At 35.8% G+C, this 18,335-nt stretch overlaps 1 protein-coding gene across 1 annotated transcript in view; it reads right to left on the bottom strand.

The window, feature by feature from the left end:
* Positions 1-13,341, bottom strand: part of LOC116843704 (proline-rich extensin-like protein EPR1) — a 29,366-nt gene extending 16,025 nt beyond the window's left edge. The window contains exon 1 of the mRNA XM_032814351.1: positions 13,187-13,341. Coding sequence (XP_032670242.1) covers positions 13,187-13,189 — 3 coding nt within the window. The 5' untranslated portion in view covers positions 13,190-13,341. The remainder of the gene's footprint in view (positions 1-13,186) is intronic.
* Positions 13,342-18,335: the final 4,994 nt, after the last annotated feature.

Raw genomic sequence — 18,335 nt, forward strand, 5'->3', positions numbered from 1 at the left:
GTCTCTCCCTGTCTCTCTCTACCTCTCCTGTCTCTCCCTGTCTCTCCCTGTCTCTCCCTATCTCTCCCTATCTCTCCCTATCTCTCCCTATCTCTCCCTGTCTCTTCCTGTCTTTCTCCGTCTCTCCCAGTCTCTCCCCGTCTCTCCCCGTCTTTCCCCGTCTCTCCTTGTCTCTCCCTGTCTCTCCCTGTCTCTCCCTGTCTCTCCCTGTCTCTTCTTACCTCTCCTGTCTCTCCTTGTCTCTCCCTGTCTCTCCCTGTCTCTCCCTGTCTCTCCCTGTCTCTTCCTATCTCTCCCTGTCTTTCCTTGTCTTTTTCTGTCTTTCCCTATCTCTCCCGGTCTTTCTCTATAATTATTAATTAATTAAAGTATATTTTAATTTAATTTAATTTTAATTTAATTTTTATTTTACATTTTTTATTGTTTTTTATTAGCTATATGGCGCGCGCGTAGCGCGCGCATGTATTGTTCTAGTAGAGACAATTTTCCATTATATCAACAAAAATGCATAAGAAATAAAATTGAATACAAGATATAGTTAAATAATTTGAACAAAATCGGCATAGCTAAGATACGAACCATTCTAAATTTCTTTAGACGAGATTCAAACCGAAATATTTTAAATCTGTGCTAAATTAGACAAAAATGGTTCAAATCTTGGCCAAAACGAGAAATTATTTGTATAAATAATTTTTTTTCAACTTTTTACATGTTTTGTTCGAACGTTTTATTATTTATATAAATAATTTTATACATTTAACTTCATATTCTCATAATCAGAAAACCAAAAAGCCTGTATCTTGTATACAATTTTATTTTTTATATATTTTTGTTGCACTTGTTGATAAGAGTGAGAACATCAAAAAGCTATAAACTGCCCGTGAAACTCAAAGTGGGCCAAAATAAAAAAATATAATCTAAATATTTTTTGTACTTTTACATTTATGCCAAATTAGAAAGAAATCGGAGTGTAACTTTTGGGTAGATTTATTTGTAAGTAACAAATATTAATTAAGATCTAAAAGGAACGCTTTGTAACTTTTCAATTTAATTTCCACAGTTCCTCTCACGATAAATACATAAACGGAGCGCATACACCTTGGGCCAACTAGATTCGGTTTCTTCCATTCGAGGGCTGTCAATGACCGAGTGTTTTGATACTGATAGATAGCAGGCGGAGTGACGAATTTGTGCTCGGCGCTTTCTACGTCGCGTAACGCTACTTTGCATCTCTTTCGTAAGAATCGTGGATCGTATCATACGCCCGAAGATACTACATTACGCATCGATAACGTCTCGAGCCACCAGTTGCTTACTCTCATTCAAATCGCGATATAAAAGTAACGGAGTTATGTCATCAGCTGATCAGGTGGTCTGTTTGGTTTTTTAAATGCAGGCTCGTTTTAAGCTAGATATGTGCGCACGTGCTTTGCTGTTATCTCTGAATAATATTATACATTAAGAGTAAAAATATCTAAAAAATAAAAAAAATTTTATTCAGAGTGTGCATAAGTACTTCTAAAAATAGTTATTTATAAGGATAAGTATGTGTGTGTCTACAGAAAAATCAGTAGTAGAATTTAATCGTGATTCGTTATTCAAATTTAATTTTAATATAATGTACATATTTTCTCAATTTTCTTTCTATATACATTTATAATCTAAGAGGATATACTCATATTTTATTTAATATTATATTATAACTTTATATTACAATTATTTATATTATAATATAATAATAATATATAATATATTATAAATATATTATAATATATTATATATATTATAAATATATTATAATATATTATATATATTAAATAAAAAAGAAATATATATATATATATATAAAATATATATTTGAACAAAAATTTTATTTTTAATGCAAAAATGCCTATCACTTATTTTTATTCCTTTACAAGAATATCCATCAATACATAGAAAAAGTAAATAAAGAGAGTTTTTATATATATGTATATATATGTATAAATTTTCTTTATTCTTTTTGTGTGCTGATGAGTATTCCTGTAAATAAATAAAAATAAATAAATGGGTATTTCCGCTCTGAGAATAAAATTTTTGTTTAAATAAGCAAATATATATTCCTTTAGAATCTTTTCATGAAAATAATTGTTTTTATTCTGTACGAGTAAAAGAGAATTTAGGTTTAACTAAATATAGTATTAGTACCCACTGAGAGAGAGAAGAGAGAGAAGAAATAATATATTTTATTTCTTCGACATTCTTTCTCTCTGTGTACACATTGAAAAGAGCAAGACCATACATGGCGCCTCGCGAGACGGCGAACTTTCTACGTGCGCCGTTCGTCATGCAAGAAAAATGGCAAAGAGTCATGCCGAAAGGAACGCGATTGCAATACGATAAAATATGACAAAATTTCGCAATCCCGATGAGCATCGGTGTCGTTGGGCGACCCAAATACTTGCGAAGTGCCGAAAGTCACGTTTCGGTAATCGTTTGGTTGCGAAATCCCATCGATAATTCTGCCCCTCTTTCCCGCCTTCCGCGAATTTTTGCGTTGTTAACGATACAAATCTCTTGACAGGGGTCCTTGAAAGAGAAAATCTCTACGATAATTTCGGGTGTTTATCTCGCGTGAATCGTCTCCCGCGACATTTCCGTTGCGCAACGTGTAACAATCCACTTTTGCAGTTTTGGGGATACACGGTTTCTCTCAAGGTCGCCTCGCGGCAGGCCCGAGGAAGACTCGGAGAATTCCTTCGACGGCGATCGATAAATTCCGCGAGAGAGACACTGTGAAATTTATCGGCTATTTCTTCCGACACCTGCGAATTTACAAAGTTCTAAGTATTAATCGATGCGGGTTTGGAAGATCTTGCAGGACGTTTGCGTAAGATGCGTTTGTGCCATGCAAACGTACACATTTGTTCTAAGCGAGCATCTCGTGAGCATGCTAAGGGGATGCTGCAGTCGCAATCTTTACCGACAGAATACTGACATTTTTCTATAAATATGTGACGAAAATGCAAAAATTTTAGTGTGAAATCTTAAATTGTCAGCGTAACATTTATCTAATCCAAAAGTTCCGTAGCTTGTACATATCGAAGGAGTGGATGTTCCAAACAGAAAAATTTTGAAGGATTATATTGCTATACTTTAGCATCTGAATTCAGAAGCTTAAGAATATCGGAAAAGTTTGTCGAAAGATTTCTACATATGTGTGATTAGGTTTTCCGAATAAGGCAAAACAAAGCAAAGCACATTTACATAAATTCTGTATATGTACAAGAAATATAAAATATAGAAGTATATAAAAAAGAGTAGCGGGATTGTGACAAACGTCTTTGCAATGCATTGCCCCAATTCATTTTCTTACATATATTTATTATAATAAAATTAATCAAATTAAAAGTAATTTTTCTGCTTGGAACATCCACACATTCGGTTTGAGCTGCGGAACTTTTGGATCAGGCAAGTATTACGCTAACTGCCGGGCGAGATTTTACTAAATTTTACCAAAATTTTATTTTCGCGTTACATATTGACCAATACTCCTATTTATTTTTGCATATACTTTTATTGCGCAAAAGCATTTGTAATTCTGTGCAATCAATACGACGTAAACTTTATAGAAAAATGTCAGTATTTCATCGTAAAGTTTTCAGCATCTCCTTACATATAATATAACAAAGTAATATATATTTACGTGAGATTTATATGTACAATAAATATGAAAAGGATAGTGTGAATGTGTTAATGACGCTTGCCTCTATGTTATCAATATTTTTGTTTCTTATCGACTTCAGCATTCCTTTAAGAGCGTATTTATTTATAAATCGTCGCGAAGTGAGAGGTTATATCAAGAGATCCGTCGCTTGGCTAGCCGTCGAAATAATAGCAGCATTTCTATGTTAACACGTTATTTAATGTCGTCAGGCTACGAAGTGTCGAATGTCGTAAATTCACCCGCGTCGTTGGTTTCGACGTCGTCACCGTTTGGTCCAGCTCCAAGGATTTTCACTAACTCGCATGATTATTTATTGATAATTTTCACCGGAACGATCGTTTGCGCAATTTGTGCGAAGGAGTTATTAGTTTCACTACCGTATAAAAATTATTATTAATTAATATACGCTGTCGATCAGAATTTTACACATCATATAATAGATAGTTAGCATTCAAAGCAAAACGTCAGAATGTTGCACGGATAGTAATTCTGTTTCATAACGACTGTGGTAACGACTGGATTTTACACGTCATAGATAGTTAGTATTCAAAGCAAAACGTCAGAATGTTGCACGGATAGTAATTCATCATTCTTTGCGATAAATGTGAACATCATATGAACCACTCACAAGGGATGCAATATTTACAAATTGAGTAATAAAATTGCTACTAAATTTGTAGACACCTGTCTGTTTGGACAGATAAATAGCTGTCCGCAAGATTGTCAGCAATTTTATTACTCTTTTGGTAAATGTTGCATCGCTTATGAATAATTCATATGGCACTTGTATCTGTCTCATAAAATGACAAATTTTGGAATTATTGACTGCTATGTTCGGAAAATACAGCAATGGAAGTTCATGACTTATTCTCGTGATACACATACATATACATACTTAGACACTTTTATACCTTTTTCTATTATCTGTGCGTCATTATTAAATCAAGTAAACACAAAAAGAATGATAAAAATTTGCTCGAAACAATGTGTCACGTAAAATGTAAAATAAAAATTTGAATGTTACTTATAATAAATTAGTTGCTGTATTAATATAATAAAAAAATTATATTACTGTATGATGTAAGTTTAACGATTAATCAACAAGGTATATTTGCCTCACAGATATAATTTAAAAAATTCAGGAATTTTTCCATCATTAATTATCTCACGTTGTGATCATTATAAAAGTCTCCCAGGTGGGCAAGTTTACATAAATCTTGGTAGCAACTTTGATAATCGATTTGTAAAGTTTGTATCTTTTATGAGTGATTTATATCGAACTCATATTTATTTCATAGAATGACTGAAATCGAAATATGAAAAAAGTGTAAAAAGAATGATCAAAATTTGCTCAAATCAATCTGTCATGCAAAATGCAATATGAAAATTTGAGTGTAACTTTTAGTAGATTTGTTGCTACATTAGTATAACAAAAAAATTTACATTATTGCATGGTGTAAATTAAATGTTTAATCAATACAGTATATTTGCTTTCTACAAGTAATTAAAAAAAATGTTTGGAGTTTCCAGCATCGATCGTTCCATGTAGTGATAATCTGACAGTCTATTTAAGAACATTATCATATTTGTTAAATGTGAAGTAGAGAACACGAAATTATTCAATTTTGATTTTCTCAATTATCATATTCTAAATTATGCCAATAATTTTGTTTTGGCATCTAACACAGTCTTACTATTTTACTTTTAAGGCTCAAACTTCCTACGAGTCAGGCTACAATGACAAACAATGACAAATCTTTTGCACCGACCTAATGATTTAAAAAATGCAAACAAAGTGGATCAACGTTGAAAAATCGTTTGAGCATGCGAAACGAATTATGGAATGTCGATGGAATGCCGTGCCCATCCTTCGTTACTCATAACGCGTGTCACAGTGCCGATGAACCGACGATCGAAGACAAATCGTTTCGCGGTAGCGGCCGCGGACGCGCGTAAAATGTGCGGCACCGAATCGACTCTCCGCAGACGTGACGAATCCTCGGCCTGACAATTCATCATCCTGTCGACGGGCAACAATCTGGCGATTCAGAAAGAATCCTCCACCTCTTGTGGGATCTGCCGGTGCGATTTACGATTTTGCGTAACACGCTAGGCGCATGCTTCGGTAGTAATTACGACATTTTTGCAAGGCATCAACGACACACAGTCATTGACATTAGACGGGCGCCAGGCGGCGGACAGGTCGGTGAAAGCTGCGATTGTGTCGCAAGGCGGGCAATTAACGCCGCATTAACAACGCGGTCGATTAATCGTTACAATTCGATGCAAGCGCCGTGTGCAAATGATTCATTAACGTCGCGCGCTTATACGCGTTGCGACTTCATTCCTCGCGATATATCGAATAAACGACGTTTCTCAAAAAGAGTGCAGGCCCTTTTCCTTTTTTGGGATCTTAAAACTTTGAGTATTCTAAGAAATGATGTATAACGATAAATTAGTATTGAATTAAGATAAATATAATCAAATTAACACAATTATTTTCTCATAGAATATTTCAATATTAATATTCTTGATTATATATTATTAGTCTTCAATCAAGACGATATAATCAATTTAACGCAATCATATTCTCATATATAAGTAAGAATATCAATAAACAAGAATATTAATATTATTGGTTATATATGAGAAAATGATTGCGTTAATTTAACTATATTCGTCTTAATTGAAGACTAATTCATCAACGCCATATAATTACATTCGAACATTAATCTTATATTTTTTTAATGTCAACAATAAAGATATTTTCTAAACAAGAATATTTTTTTGTATATAGCTGTTTATCGAGACTGCAATTTTTTGGACCGTTTATCTTTCAAACAACTACGAGAATAATATTGAAACTTTCTATTATTAATCTACTCGATATAAAATCAAATCGGTTTATTAATTGGAATATTTAAAATTTTGAAAAAAAAAATATATATATATTTCTCTAATTATTATAATAATCTATAATATTTATAAAATTAAACAAATAAGATTTTTAAACATACCAATTGAAAATCCCACTTGATTCTGAAATCTGTAAAAGAACAATAGAAATAATCGATTTCGCCAATTTATTCCGATGGCCAAATGGCTCCGGCTCTTTTATATCATCAAATTTATTATCTATTAATATTAATATTAATATTATAATATAAATTACTATAGATAATAAATTTGATAATATAAAAGAGCCGAAGCCATTTGGCCATCGGAGTAAATTGGCGAAATCGATTATTTCTATTGTTCTTTTACAGATTTCAGAATCAAGTAAGTGAGATTTTCAAAGTCATCTTTGGTATGTTTAAAAATCTTATTTTAATTTTATAACTTGTTATAAAATATTATAAATAATCGGTTTTGCCAATTAGGTCTGTCTCTTCTATTTACTTGAAATACGATATAAAAGTTATTCAAGTATTTATAATAATTTTGTAATAAAAAGTCAACGTGCATAACATTTTTAAACAAATATAATATAATAATAATAATAATTCTGATTATAATTCTACATGGTCCAACGTTGCAAAAATTTTACTTCCTTTCTGTAAAATTTTGGAATTTTTATTCTAATATTCTATTCTAATATTCTCTCCGTGTGTGTAAGTGAAAAATCACTCGAATTCGAATGACTCGACTGTCGTTCTATTTTGAGTAAAATTTCAGGCCAAAAAGTTTAGAGAATTCTCAATTATGTTTACAAAAAAGAATTGCTGCAATATTTTGTGTAGCCATTAAAACACACCGCGTTGCGTCGGTCTCGATATTTCCCGTAACGTAAAAACCTTTCGCGCGAGAGGCTCGTCGCGGTCTTGCAGTTAACGGTTGTATATGAGTTTCCATTACGTATTAAATGCTGATGAGTGTCGCGGATAAGTGCGACGTTCTCGCACGACATGTGGAATTGTGCCAATGACGTAGCGAGCACAAACATCTTTATTATGCGTCCGTCTTTCCTTTGTAATCGACTCGAGCCGAGGATCTCAATTACATGTCATGTCCGAGCGTTGAAGTCACCACTCGGGTGATATGAGCGAGCGAGAGCGTGACGTTTCGAACTGAATAGACTTTGAGTAGAAGTTTGAGAGATCGAGTTCTTTGTCGGGATTTCCGAGTTTTTAACAAATCAACATTTGCACAAGGCGTGTTGGAGTGGAATCGGAAGAAAAAAAAATGTGCGAGACAAAGAGAGAAAGAGAGAGATTGTGCACGAAGAAAAATGTGAATTAACCTGACACGAGTCAAACACATTTTAATTGCAGGAAACAGATTTTCTGATTTCTAGAACCAAATTTGATTGACGAAAACAAGAAACTCTGTGCACCTAGACAATACAATTTCATCTTTAGCGAAATCTTCTCTTACACTTTTCGAGAAAAAATATTTAAGAAATAAAAAAAATAATTATTCGCATAGTATGAATACTAATATAACACACATTTATTTATACTAACATATATAAAATAATTTTTGAAATAAAAAAATGTCATTCCTTTAAAATTTTAAAAAGCTTTTTGTGAAAGTAATTGTTTGATATATTTAAATAAAAGGATTTAGATTTAAGTGAATATCTTATTAGTATCCATGGAATAAATTTTTAAAATTTTTTATGTATTTTTCTCTCTCGATATATATGGCCTCAAGAGAATTCTTCTAACTAAAAGAAAAATATTTTAACATCCTTTCTTCCTTTTCCAAAGAAATTTATTTGCAAAGTGATATTTTCTGTAATTCTATATTTTAAGCAAAAATTTTTATCTAGAGTTTTTTTTAGTAAAAGGGGATAATATTGTGCTTCAAACATTTTCCTCTTAATTTAAGAAGAATTCTCTTGAGATAATATATAAGAGAACTCCGATAAATACGAGATTATATTCTTCTTTGGGGTGTTTCCTTCAACTAAAATGCGTTTGGTTTTTGTTCATGAATGATGAATTCAACCAAACCTTTTTCTCCGTGTAGGTCTGATCTTGTTAGCCGAGCTTGATTGCACTTTTTGCCTTTAGAGTGAAGTAAATATGTAACATAGCATTGAAGGGAAAAGGAACGAAGTTCCAGCACAGTATTAGTTGAATTAACAGGAATAGGTCTTGTAAGCCGCTTCAGCAGAAGTTGCTATTGTGTGTTACGCCACGAAAGATCCTCGAGACTCCTGATGGCAATCGCGAATCGAGCAGTGTTCGATGGCGTGCAATTTTTGCGTTAGAGCCGAGCGGGGCTGACCTTTGCCGGGCGAGGACTTCTTCGTTACGTGATCGGCCGAGCGTTCTCGTTTTAATTCACGCATTTAGCAAGAATAGGTGTTTCACCCAAGCCCGGTGGAGTACGTCGCGATGAACGGGAGGGCTTACATAAAACCGCTAATGAGCGAACGCGATTTTTTTCTTCCACCCGCGATCACGACCTCGACGTCGTCAGCTTGCATTAGAGTTAATTTACGAACGAGCCGGCACTTGCGAAATATGTGCATATTCCGCGGGTGAAGATCGATGCGTTTTGCGCTTTTGCAGAATGTCTCCTCGGCGATCGCGTTGCGGACAGAGTGGACGACAGTATGCGCGGGGATTTTTGAAGGGGAGTATTTAAATGTGAACAAGTTGGACTTCTCAGTTAAGGAAAGGCTATTCTGCAGAACTCTTATTCACTGAGACAGTCGTATAAAGAAAAAGAGAGAGCGAGAGAGAGGGAGGGAGAAAGACAGAGAAAGATACACGCGTTCAGTAAGTTCTTAAATATTCGTTCGTACAATATAACTCTACCAGCCAGATTCTGGGACCTTCTAATGATAATAAAATTACATATCACAGTGGCTACGCGACGAATAGACGTTTTACAACAACAATACTGTCACTGAGAGTTGCGAAAACAAATAGTATTGGAGCTCTTAAGATATTCAATCGTAAAGAAATGAGAATAAATATCTTCCAAAGTCAAACTTCAAAAATCCTAAAAAGTATGAAACAATTTTGAATCAATATTCCTATGTACATTTGTCGGAAAAATTGTCTGTTTTTTTTGCAAGTTTAACCAAGTCTAACTTTCTGCATCTGTGGCGATGGAATTAATGGCTTTCATACGATTTACCTGCAGTGACACTGTCTGTATTTGCAAATTGCGTCACTAATAGATCGCTACTATTAAGAGGTCACGTCATCATGAAGCGCTGGAGAAAATGTCAGAATTCACCAATTTTTGAAATGCTGCTATCAATTATAAGCACTTTTTTTATTTACAATGTTTATATAGTTTATATAGCTTGATAACAATTTTGTAAAAATGGTTTTGAAAGATACCAAAAAATAAAGTTGAGTTATAAAGATGTCTCGTGCGAAGTTCCTTTGCTGAAACGTGCACTGATCGTGTACACGATATTTCTAAATTCAATCGTCCGATTGACTTCTAATTTGACTTAATTTGAATTTGATTAGATTAGAGAGAACTTAAATAGAATTTTAAAAACGTAAAGAAATGGAAATAGAACAAAATTTATCCGTGAACAATAGCTTCCCGTCGCGATAACTAAGTCGTTTTCAAACGGGACTCTTCGAGGACAGGTAGATGTTTTCTTTTAAGAGAGTTTCGGGAAATACGCGAACGATGAGGCGGATTTGAGGAGCGATGACGATAACTCGTAACATTTGCGATTGCAGCACAGTGTGCGGGCGTCTGTTGATTTCCGCGAGAGGAGCGTGCACTTGCGAGTTTATTTGTGGATAGTAGACGGTGGGCGAAAAAACCGATTTGCAGAAAGGAAAGCGCACACGAGCGCGACATTCGAAAATCGTAGGCGCGAGGCCGACCGTAGGCTCGTCGTTCTCGCGAGAGTGTATGCGGAATAAATTATCGCCGATGTGTGTGCATCGCCGCTGCATCGCCGCCGCGCGTCCGTTACTTTCTACCGCGGATTCTTCTCGCTGTCGCGGCGCATCGGAATCGCGACCTTAAGGTACAGAACGTTATGTAAAAATAAAAAAAAAGTCGTATATAATGACAGCAAGAGAACGTGCGGTAATCTTCGTGAAACTAAAAAAAAATATACTTTCTTCTTTTGTCGAGAGAAAAAAGAAAGAAATGAATAGAATCTGAAGCTGAATCTCGGCGCAAGTTTCGATCAAACAAATAAAACTTTATTTATATTTCTTAAAGGGATTTAAATTTGATAAATGGGATGTGTGTGTATCTCCGAAAATCGCAAGTATAGAGGACGTTAGATTGAACTTTCCTTGAGGGAAAGGGGCATCACTTTGCTGTCATTATATAAGTTCCCCGAGTGTCGTCAGCACCTTTCCAAACGTGGAAACAGGACCATCACTGTTGCTTTTTACTTTCCGCGAGACGCGACGTTAGCGCGGTGTGTTTCTCATGGGGGTGCAAGGCTCTTTAAAGGTCCATCTGCAATGTAATTGGCAATATGCAGTAAGACATGAACAGTAAGCAAATTGACCAATTACAGCCGATTATTACAAGAATAATCAACTGTGATTGGTCAATTTGCTTACTGCTTACGTCTCATTGACTACTGCCAATCCCATTGTAGATGGCCTTTAAGACTCCTGTCTTCTGATTCTGCAACTTTGAACAGTGTCGTTATTGTTGTGTTGTCGTTCTACAAATATAACGCAGAAAAGACATAACGGTAGAAAAGCTGCGACAACGTGATGATAACGACCGACTACCGTTAGAAGTTACAGAATCAATAGGCTCCGGTCCCCCGCTGCGGAACTCTCGCTTGATGACGTCAGAAGCGAGGAAACGCATGCCCAAAATTCTTGCGAAATATGCTGAAATAAAAGGATGTGTCCATTAAGTGATCCGTGGGATCGATTGAGCACTTTTGTAAGATATTTCGAGAACTTTCCTTTTAACATAATCGATAAATAACCGTAAAATTAACGTCACACGCAACTTCTCTTTAGCCTAATTTTCCTTATGATTTTGTCACGTGAAGTTTATCGGCTATTTATCGACTGCTACAGTAAAAGGAAAGTTTTCGGAATACTTTACAAATGCGCTTATTCGATCACAAGTGTCGTTTTATGGACATAACCTTTTAATAACCGTCGTATCCTATTCTCAAGAGTTTTCTCGCTCTTTTGACGTCTTTAATTAAGATGGCTGCGGTGAGAACGCAGGAGTCTTAAGGACATTAAGTGTCGGGCATTAATCAATGAAAATTTTCTTCGACTAAAATAACCGGCAAATCAGTAATCAGAATTAATGAATTGTCATATATAAAGCCACAAACGATTTTATCGATTGATGCAATTGGTTATTAATCAAAGTTCGTGTGGTGTGATTGATTATATACTAATTAATAATTAATTTCATCAACCGATTAAATTATTTGTGATTACATATATGATTGATTAATTTTGATTACTAACTGGCCGATCATTTTAGTCAAGGAACGTTTTCATCGACTTAATGTCCAACACTTCCTATAAATTCCAAGAAATTATAATTTTATTCTCAGCAAAATCCTGTTACATATGGCCTCAAGAAGATTTGTTTAAAACCAAAAGGAGAATATTCTAACATCCTCAAAGGGAAGTTGCGGAGTGCTGCTTTCTGTAATCTCATATCCTAAGTAAAAAAATCTTACTTTGAAAGAATATTTCTCTCCTAATGAAATGGAAATCTACTAGATATTATTCCAATCTATAATTAATTTAATTAATTTAAAATATTAATAATTAATATTAATTAATATTAATAAATATTAAAATATTTTAAGTTAATTTAATTATTTTAAATATTAATTTAATTAATTTAAAATAATTGTATATATGCCTAAATAATTTTATTAATCGGGGAAATCTACCAAATATTATACCAAATATCAAATATTATTTTTTCTCTCTTGAATCAAGGGAATTGATTCAATCTCATCTCATATCATTGATATTTATTTGAAGCAGAAAGCTCTCTTACTAGAAGGAATTTCTATTAGAAACTAAAGGACGAAATTTGTGCTGTAGATTTGTGCTCGTAGAAGAGATGGAGTTCCTTCAACTATAAGAATATTAGAGGAAACCGATGCTAGTTGGCTACCGGATAAATTGGCAAAATCGATTATTTCTACTGTTCCCTATAGATTTAAGAATCGAACAGGAAATTCAAAGCCATCTTTAGCATGTTTAAACATCTTGCTTAGAATATAATTGTTTTTAGTTTTCGCGAAGAATTTGCTTGAGACCATGTGCAAGTGGATTTCGCTAAAGACAAGGCTTAAATTCTTTTTGGATGTAGGACCTTTTGGAACACGCGCGGGGGCACGACGACCAGTACGATCGCTCGGTTGTCAGTTTGCGATTTTTCACCAGCTTGTTCACTGTACTTTTGTCTCACTGTTTCACTCTGCGCAACCCTCTCTCGCGCGTTTAGATGCACCAGCCCTTCGATGCCTCCGCCTAATTCTCGCCCCTCACGTCACTTTTGTATTCACGTCATTCGTAATGCACTGCTACTTACCATGATTCGATCGCCGCGCTAATCACTGATGAGGAGAAAACCGAGGTAAAAAAAAACTAAAAAAAAAGATAGAACGGACACTCTAAAACGAACACATGCCTCGCGCGGGAGAGCTCGTGCGTCCCGGGAGGTGATTTCTTCGTCTGCGGGCAACGTGGAGGGCATTTATAGGATTCACCCGATTGCCTGGTGGGGAGCGTTCGGTCCATGACGATTATCGCCAAGCGAGACATACGCGGGAGGATGCTGTAATTCTTCTTCTTCTTCTTCTTCTTCTTCCACGCACACACGCAGGTGGAAGGGAGTTTGGCGGCTTGGAAAGGCTCGGAGGGAGAGGGAGAGTGATCGCAATGGCGAGCGAGGGAGGCAGAGCAAGAAAGAGAGAAAGAGAGAGTGGAATGAGGAAAGTGAGAGTGGGAATCTCTTACCACGAAGAAGAAGGACGGAGCCATCCGCGGTGTTCCAAAGGTCCGCCGGCGCGGGCGCGCGCCGCGGATGCTGAATGGCGCGAAGGACTCCCGTGTTCGTCCCTGATCCCGACGTACGTCCGGGGACGATGATTTCGCGCGCGAGACTCAAGGATACGGCGCGCGATCAAAAGGGAGAAGAATGCCCGATGTCGTCCGGGCCCCCGCACAGCCGACCGGTGCATAACATGGGCGTAAATTATGCGAGGTTCGACGGCGGCGTGATGAATGGCGTCTCGTGGAAACGAGCTTACGGCACAATGTCGTTATTTCGGTGTAAGACAGGTGGTCGGGGAGGAGGTATCGAGGCACGATGATTTATATCGCGTTACGACAAATGAGTAAAAACTCGATCGCCGGTTTGAAGATGACTGATATTGATATTGAGCGCAACAGCGTGAAGTAATGTCACGTCTGCGTCGATTTTTTTCGTAAAGCCGGCCCGTTTTTGGAAAATTTACAACTTTTACACGTGCCTGAAACACGTTTAAAATGCTTTCGTTTAATGTATTTATATTTAATGTATCTGCGAGATATTGTATTTTGTTTTTAGAACATAACTCTGAAATTACGAGTGAACTACTAGTTATTAATTTTTTATAATGAAAGATAATTTTAACTTATAAAATAAGTTTAACTTACATAAAATATTTTTAATTTATAAAATTATATTTTATATAATTTCAAATTTATGTTTAATGTATTATCTATCAAAAGTGAGCCTGGCGCGGAAATAAGTATCGGAAGTGCGGAAATAGCGATGTGTGATCGTCGGAATGTATCATGAGTACGTTATTAGAAAGCAATCCCCTTGATTTTCGACATACACAGCCGGTGCTTGTCGCGGCGTCTATTGCACTTGTCATTAACATCGACTCGCTCAAGTAGTGGTAGAATCGGACGATCGTCGGATTTATTAATGAGGAGTTAGAATCGCGATGATAATCCGAGGAAAAGAGAAAGACAAAACGACGCTAGAGATATACGCGACGTCGGATCTCGCGCGGTCGTCCGCCAGCGAGAGTGAGAGAGGCGTACCTACTAGAGTGCGTCCTTGTCGAACCGCGACATCGTTCACGTTTTGGCGCGCACTTTCGGCACTGCGTCGGTGATTGCACGGCCATCTTGGATATCGATCTTTTCGCGACGAGCAGCCTCCACTGACACATCGCGATCGACATCGCTCCGCGTTCTACGCATTTTTTATCTATCAAATGTGAGCCTGGCGCGGAAATAAGTATCGGGAGTGCGGAAATAGCGATGTGCGATCGTCGGGATGTATCGTGAGTACATTATTAGAAAGCAATTTCTTTAATTTTCGATACACATAGCCGGTACTTGTCGCGGCGTCTATTGCACTTCTCGTTAACATCGACTCACTTAAGGGGATAATGGAGTCGATGATGAACTCGAACATTGTCGATAATGCAGAGATGATCGTCACTAACATAATCACGCTATTCTTTTCGTATTTCTTATATATACAGAACTTACATGAATGTGTGTTGCTTTGTTTTATCATATTTAACGGAAAACCTAACCATATATATGTAGAAAATATTGCGGAATTGTCTTCGCAAAAGTATTGCAGAGCTGTTATCCGCAAAAATATTGCGGAGTTGTATTGCAGCCTACTACGCTGCACCATCGAAACGTTACATTAGGGATATTCCGTGTCGTACGTGAGAATCTCACACAGATTACTTCGCCCACGCGTCGAAAGATTTCGCGAGATCGACCTTCGATTCGCGTCGCGTATTTCCTTCGCTCGCGGATTCCGTTTTCTTCGTAAGCGATTCGCGTCGCGTGTGTATCAAAGTGATGCATTACAACTCGATCGGACCGTTGCTGAATTCGCCGCACATACTCGTCGTTTATCCGAAAGGCCGACATTTCCTCGAAGACGCAGTTCGCGATATTTCATACGCAACTCGCAATTCGGAGTGTATCTCCGAAGAGAGACGGGATTTTTCGTGAAACCTCCGTTAGATTACCGTGGTCGAGAGTGAATTACAGGCGAGGTGGGACGCAAGGACCATTGCAGTGTCTGATGCAGCGACAGGATGGCTGGTGGACTTTGGACACCGTGGGACGACGCGCAATGGTGAGCACTCAATTTAGACACTCATAGTAGACACAAAGCGTCACTTTACGTAGATTGCATGCACATAGATGTAAATCGCATTGGGTCCGAAAAAAACTATTTCTTAATTAATTTCAAGCACCTATAAGGCTTGAATTTTTTTTTATTACAAAACGGGTAGCGTGATTATGTTAGTGACGATCGTCTCTGCATTATCAACATTGTTCGACTTCGTCATTGATTCCAGCATCCCCTTAATCCAAAAATAAGTAAGTAAAATAAGTAAGTAAATAAGTAAGTAAGTAAGTAATTAAAAAATAAGTAAGTAAAATTTAAAAATAAGTAATAAATTTATATTCTTTGAGGATTCTTAATGGAAAAAGAAGGTTTTTGTATGATTAAACAACAAAAGTAATCAATTTGAAAAAATCGTGCAATTCGAGAAGCCACTATAATAGACATAGTAAGTGTGTTATATTTTTTAAGTCCATTGACTAATTTTTTTACTTTTACTAGTCTATAATTTGATGTATGAAAATGTCCCAGTTTTCAGTTCAAAGACTGAAAATGTCACGCAAAAATTGCCCGGATTCTGCAAGGGTTAAAATTACTTAAATATTAATTAAAACAGACACTAATTTGTGATTTTTAATATTATTTAACATAATTAAAAATTATTTTATGTGTGTGTAATTTTTCATAAAATTATATATTTTATATAATTTGAAATAATATTTAAAATATAATCTTAAATATATATAATTTTATATGTAAAAATTTATTTTCATCGTAGTAAAATTTAACAACGTGTATTTTATAATTATTTAGAGATAAAATCTTGCTGTTAATGGAATGAGTAGAGATTGGATCAAGATAGGAGTCGTATGGGCAATAACACTTTGTTCGACTTATTTGCGGGAGAAATTTCACTTTTGCAAGAACAGCAACGTGAAGAGCAATAACCTTTCAGGGCCAAATCTGTAATGTCGGTTGCATAAGTCGAGCTCGATCGAACGTTAGATCAACTTACGATCCGTTACAACAGTAATATGACGTGGCGCCTTTTGCGTCCTTTAAAGCGTCGTCTACAATGAGAATTTAAACCGTAAGATTTAAGCTTTAAACCCTAAGCCGTAAGAATTTGGTCAATCACAATCGATTATTTTTCTTATAATTGACTGTGATTGGTCAACTTCTTACGTCTTAGGGCTTAAAGCTTAAATTTTATGGCTTAAGTTCTCATTGTAGACGATGCTTTACGCGGGAGGATGTTGAGCAACTCGCCCCGTCGGGACATTCCACGCTGCGATGTCCGACGTTACCGAAACGGCGTTGACGTACGAAATGCCAATGGGACCAGTTTAGTCTTACATTCCCATCCAGTCATATAATTAAGCAACGAAGCCACGGCCACGCCGATGAATATCGATCCGGCAGCGAACGCGACTTCGTCATAAATTTCCTGCGCTCCAACATAAGAACGGAAAGTGATCCTAAATTCGCGATCGATCGACCATCGATCGTCCATTGCGATACGCTTTCGTTATCGTAAATTCGTCCTTCCGCCGTTTTGTGTCCATTTCGCTTAAATTCTATTGTCTACCCAATCAGGAATCAAATATCTCAAAAACGCTTTCATAAGATATGCATTTATTTTCTCAGAACAATCTAAGAGAATGTCCTGAAATAAACGTTCTGACGCATATATTTCGTCTTACATATGTCTTCGAAGACAGTCTCCAAGTTGAGAACATGATTTTATCATTAACTTTGATAAGATATTCTGAGAATCTTCTTTCTGTTTTAATTTTCAAATTCAACTATTTATATTCTTATGGAATTAACATTTAAAGGTTGTTTTGAGCATATATCTTAAATACTCTGCTTGACATTAATATTTTTGGGAACTTTCTTGAAATATTCTTACTTTTCAGTGTATCGATTTTTCGTCATTGCATATACAAAACTTTTAGGACAAGATAATTGAAAAAGGTAAATACTTTATATAAGAAATTTCGTATATTGGTTAAAAGGGATAAAATATCTCGGAAAATATATTCAATTTTCGATTATTTTTGAATTTTTCAATATTTTTAGAAGTAGGATGACTTAACAAGCAATAATATTAGTGAATCTTAAATCAAACAAAAACGATTTCAGTATGTTCCAACAGAATAAGATAGAAGAAATTAATTTCATAAGGAATGATCTCTTGGGTTGTCATTCTAGATATATGACATGAATATTTTATCAGAATCCGAATTTTCGAGGGTCCTGTACTTCAAAGGATGAAATCAGAGTAGTATAATGCGTTCAAATTGGAACATTCTTCTTCGAATTTTCTCGCACGGCGCAATCCCACCGATATCCATCACCCATTTCAGTGACCTCATACGTGTAAAATCCGTCAACGTTATATTTCACACTTGCGTTATCTCGTCTTCCTGATATAAATGTGTGCAGTAGTTTGCGCAGACGTTCGCAATTATTTTCCAGCATCAATGCATTAGCTGTAAAAAAAAAAAATATATATATATATATATATATATATATATATATATATATATATATATATATATATATATATATATATATATGG

Source organism: Odontomachus brunneus, unplaced genomic scaffold (genome assembly GCF_010583005.1).
Source record: "Odontomachus brunneus isolate Ranch 3 - 2012 unplaced genomic scaffold, Obru_v1 Obru_scaffold_035, whole genome shotgun sequence".
Taxonomy (NCBI): Eukaryota; Metazoa; Arthropoda; class Insecta; order Hymenoptera; family Formicidae; genus Odontomachus; species Odontomachus brunneus.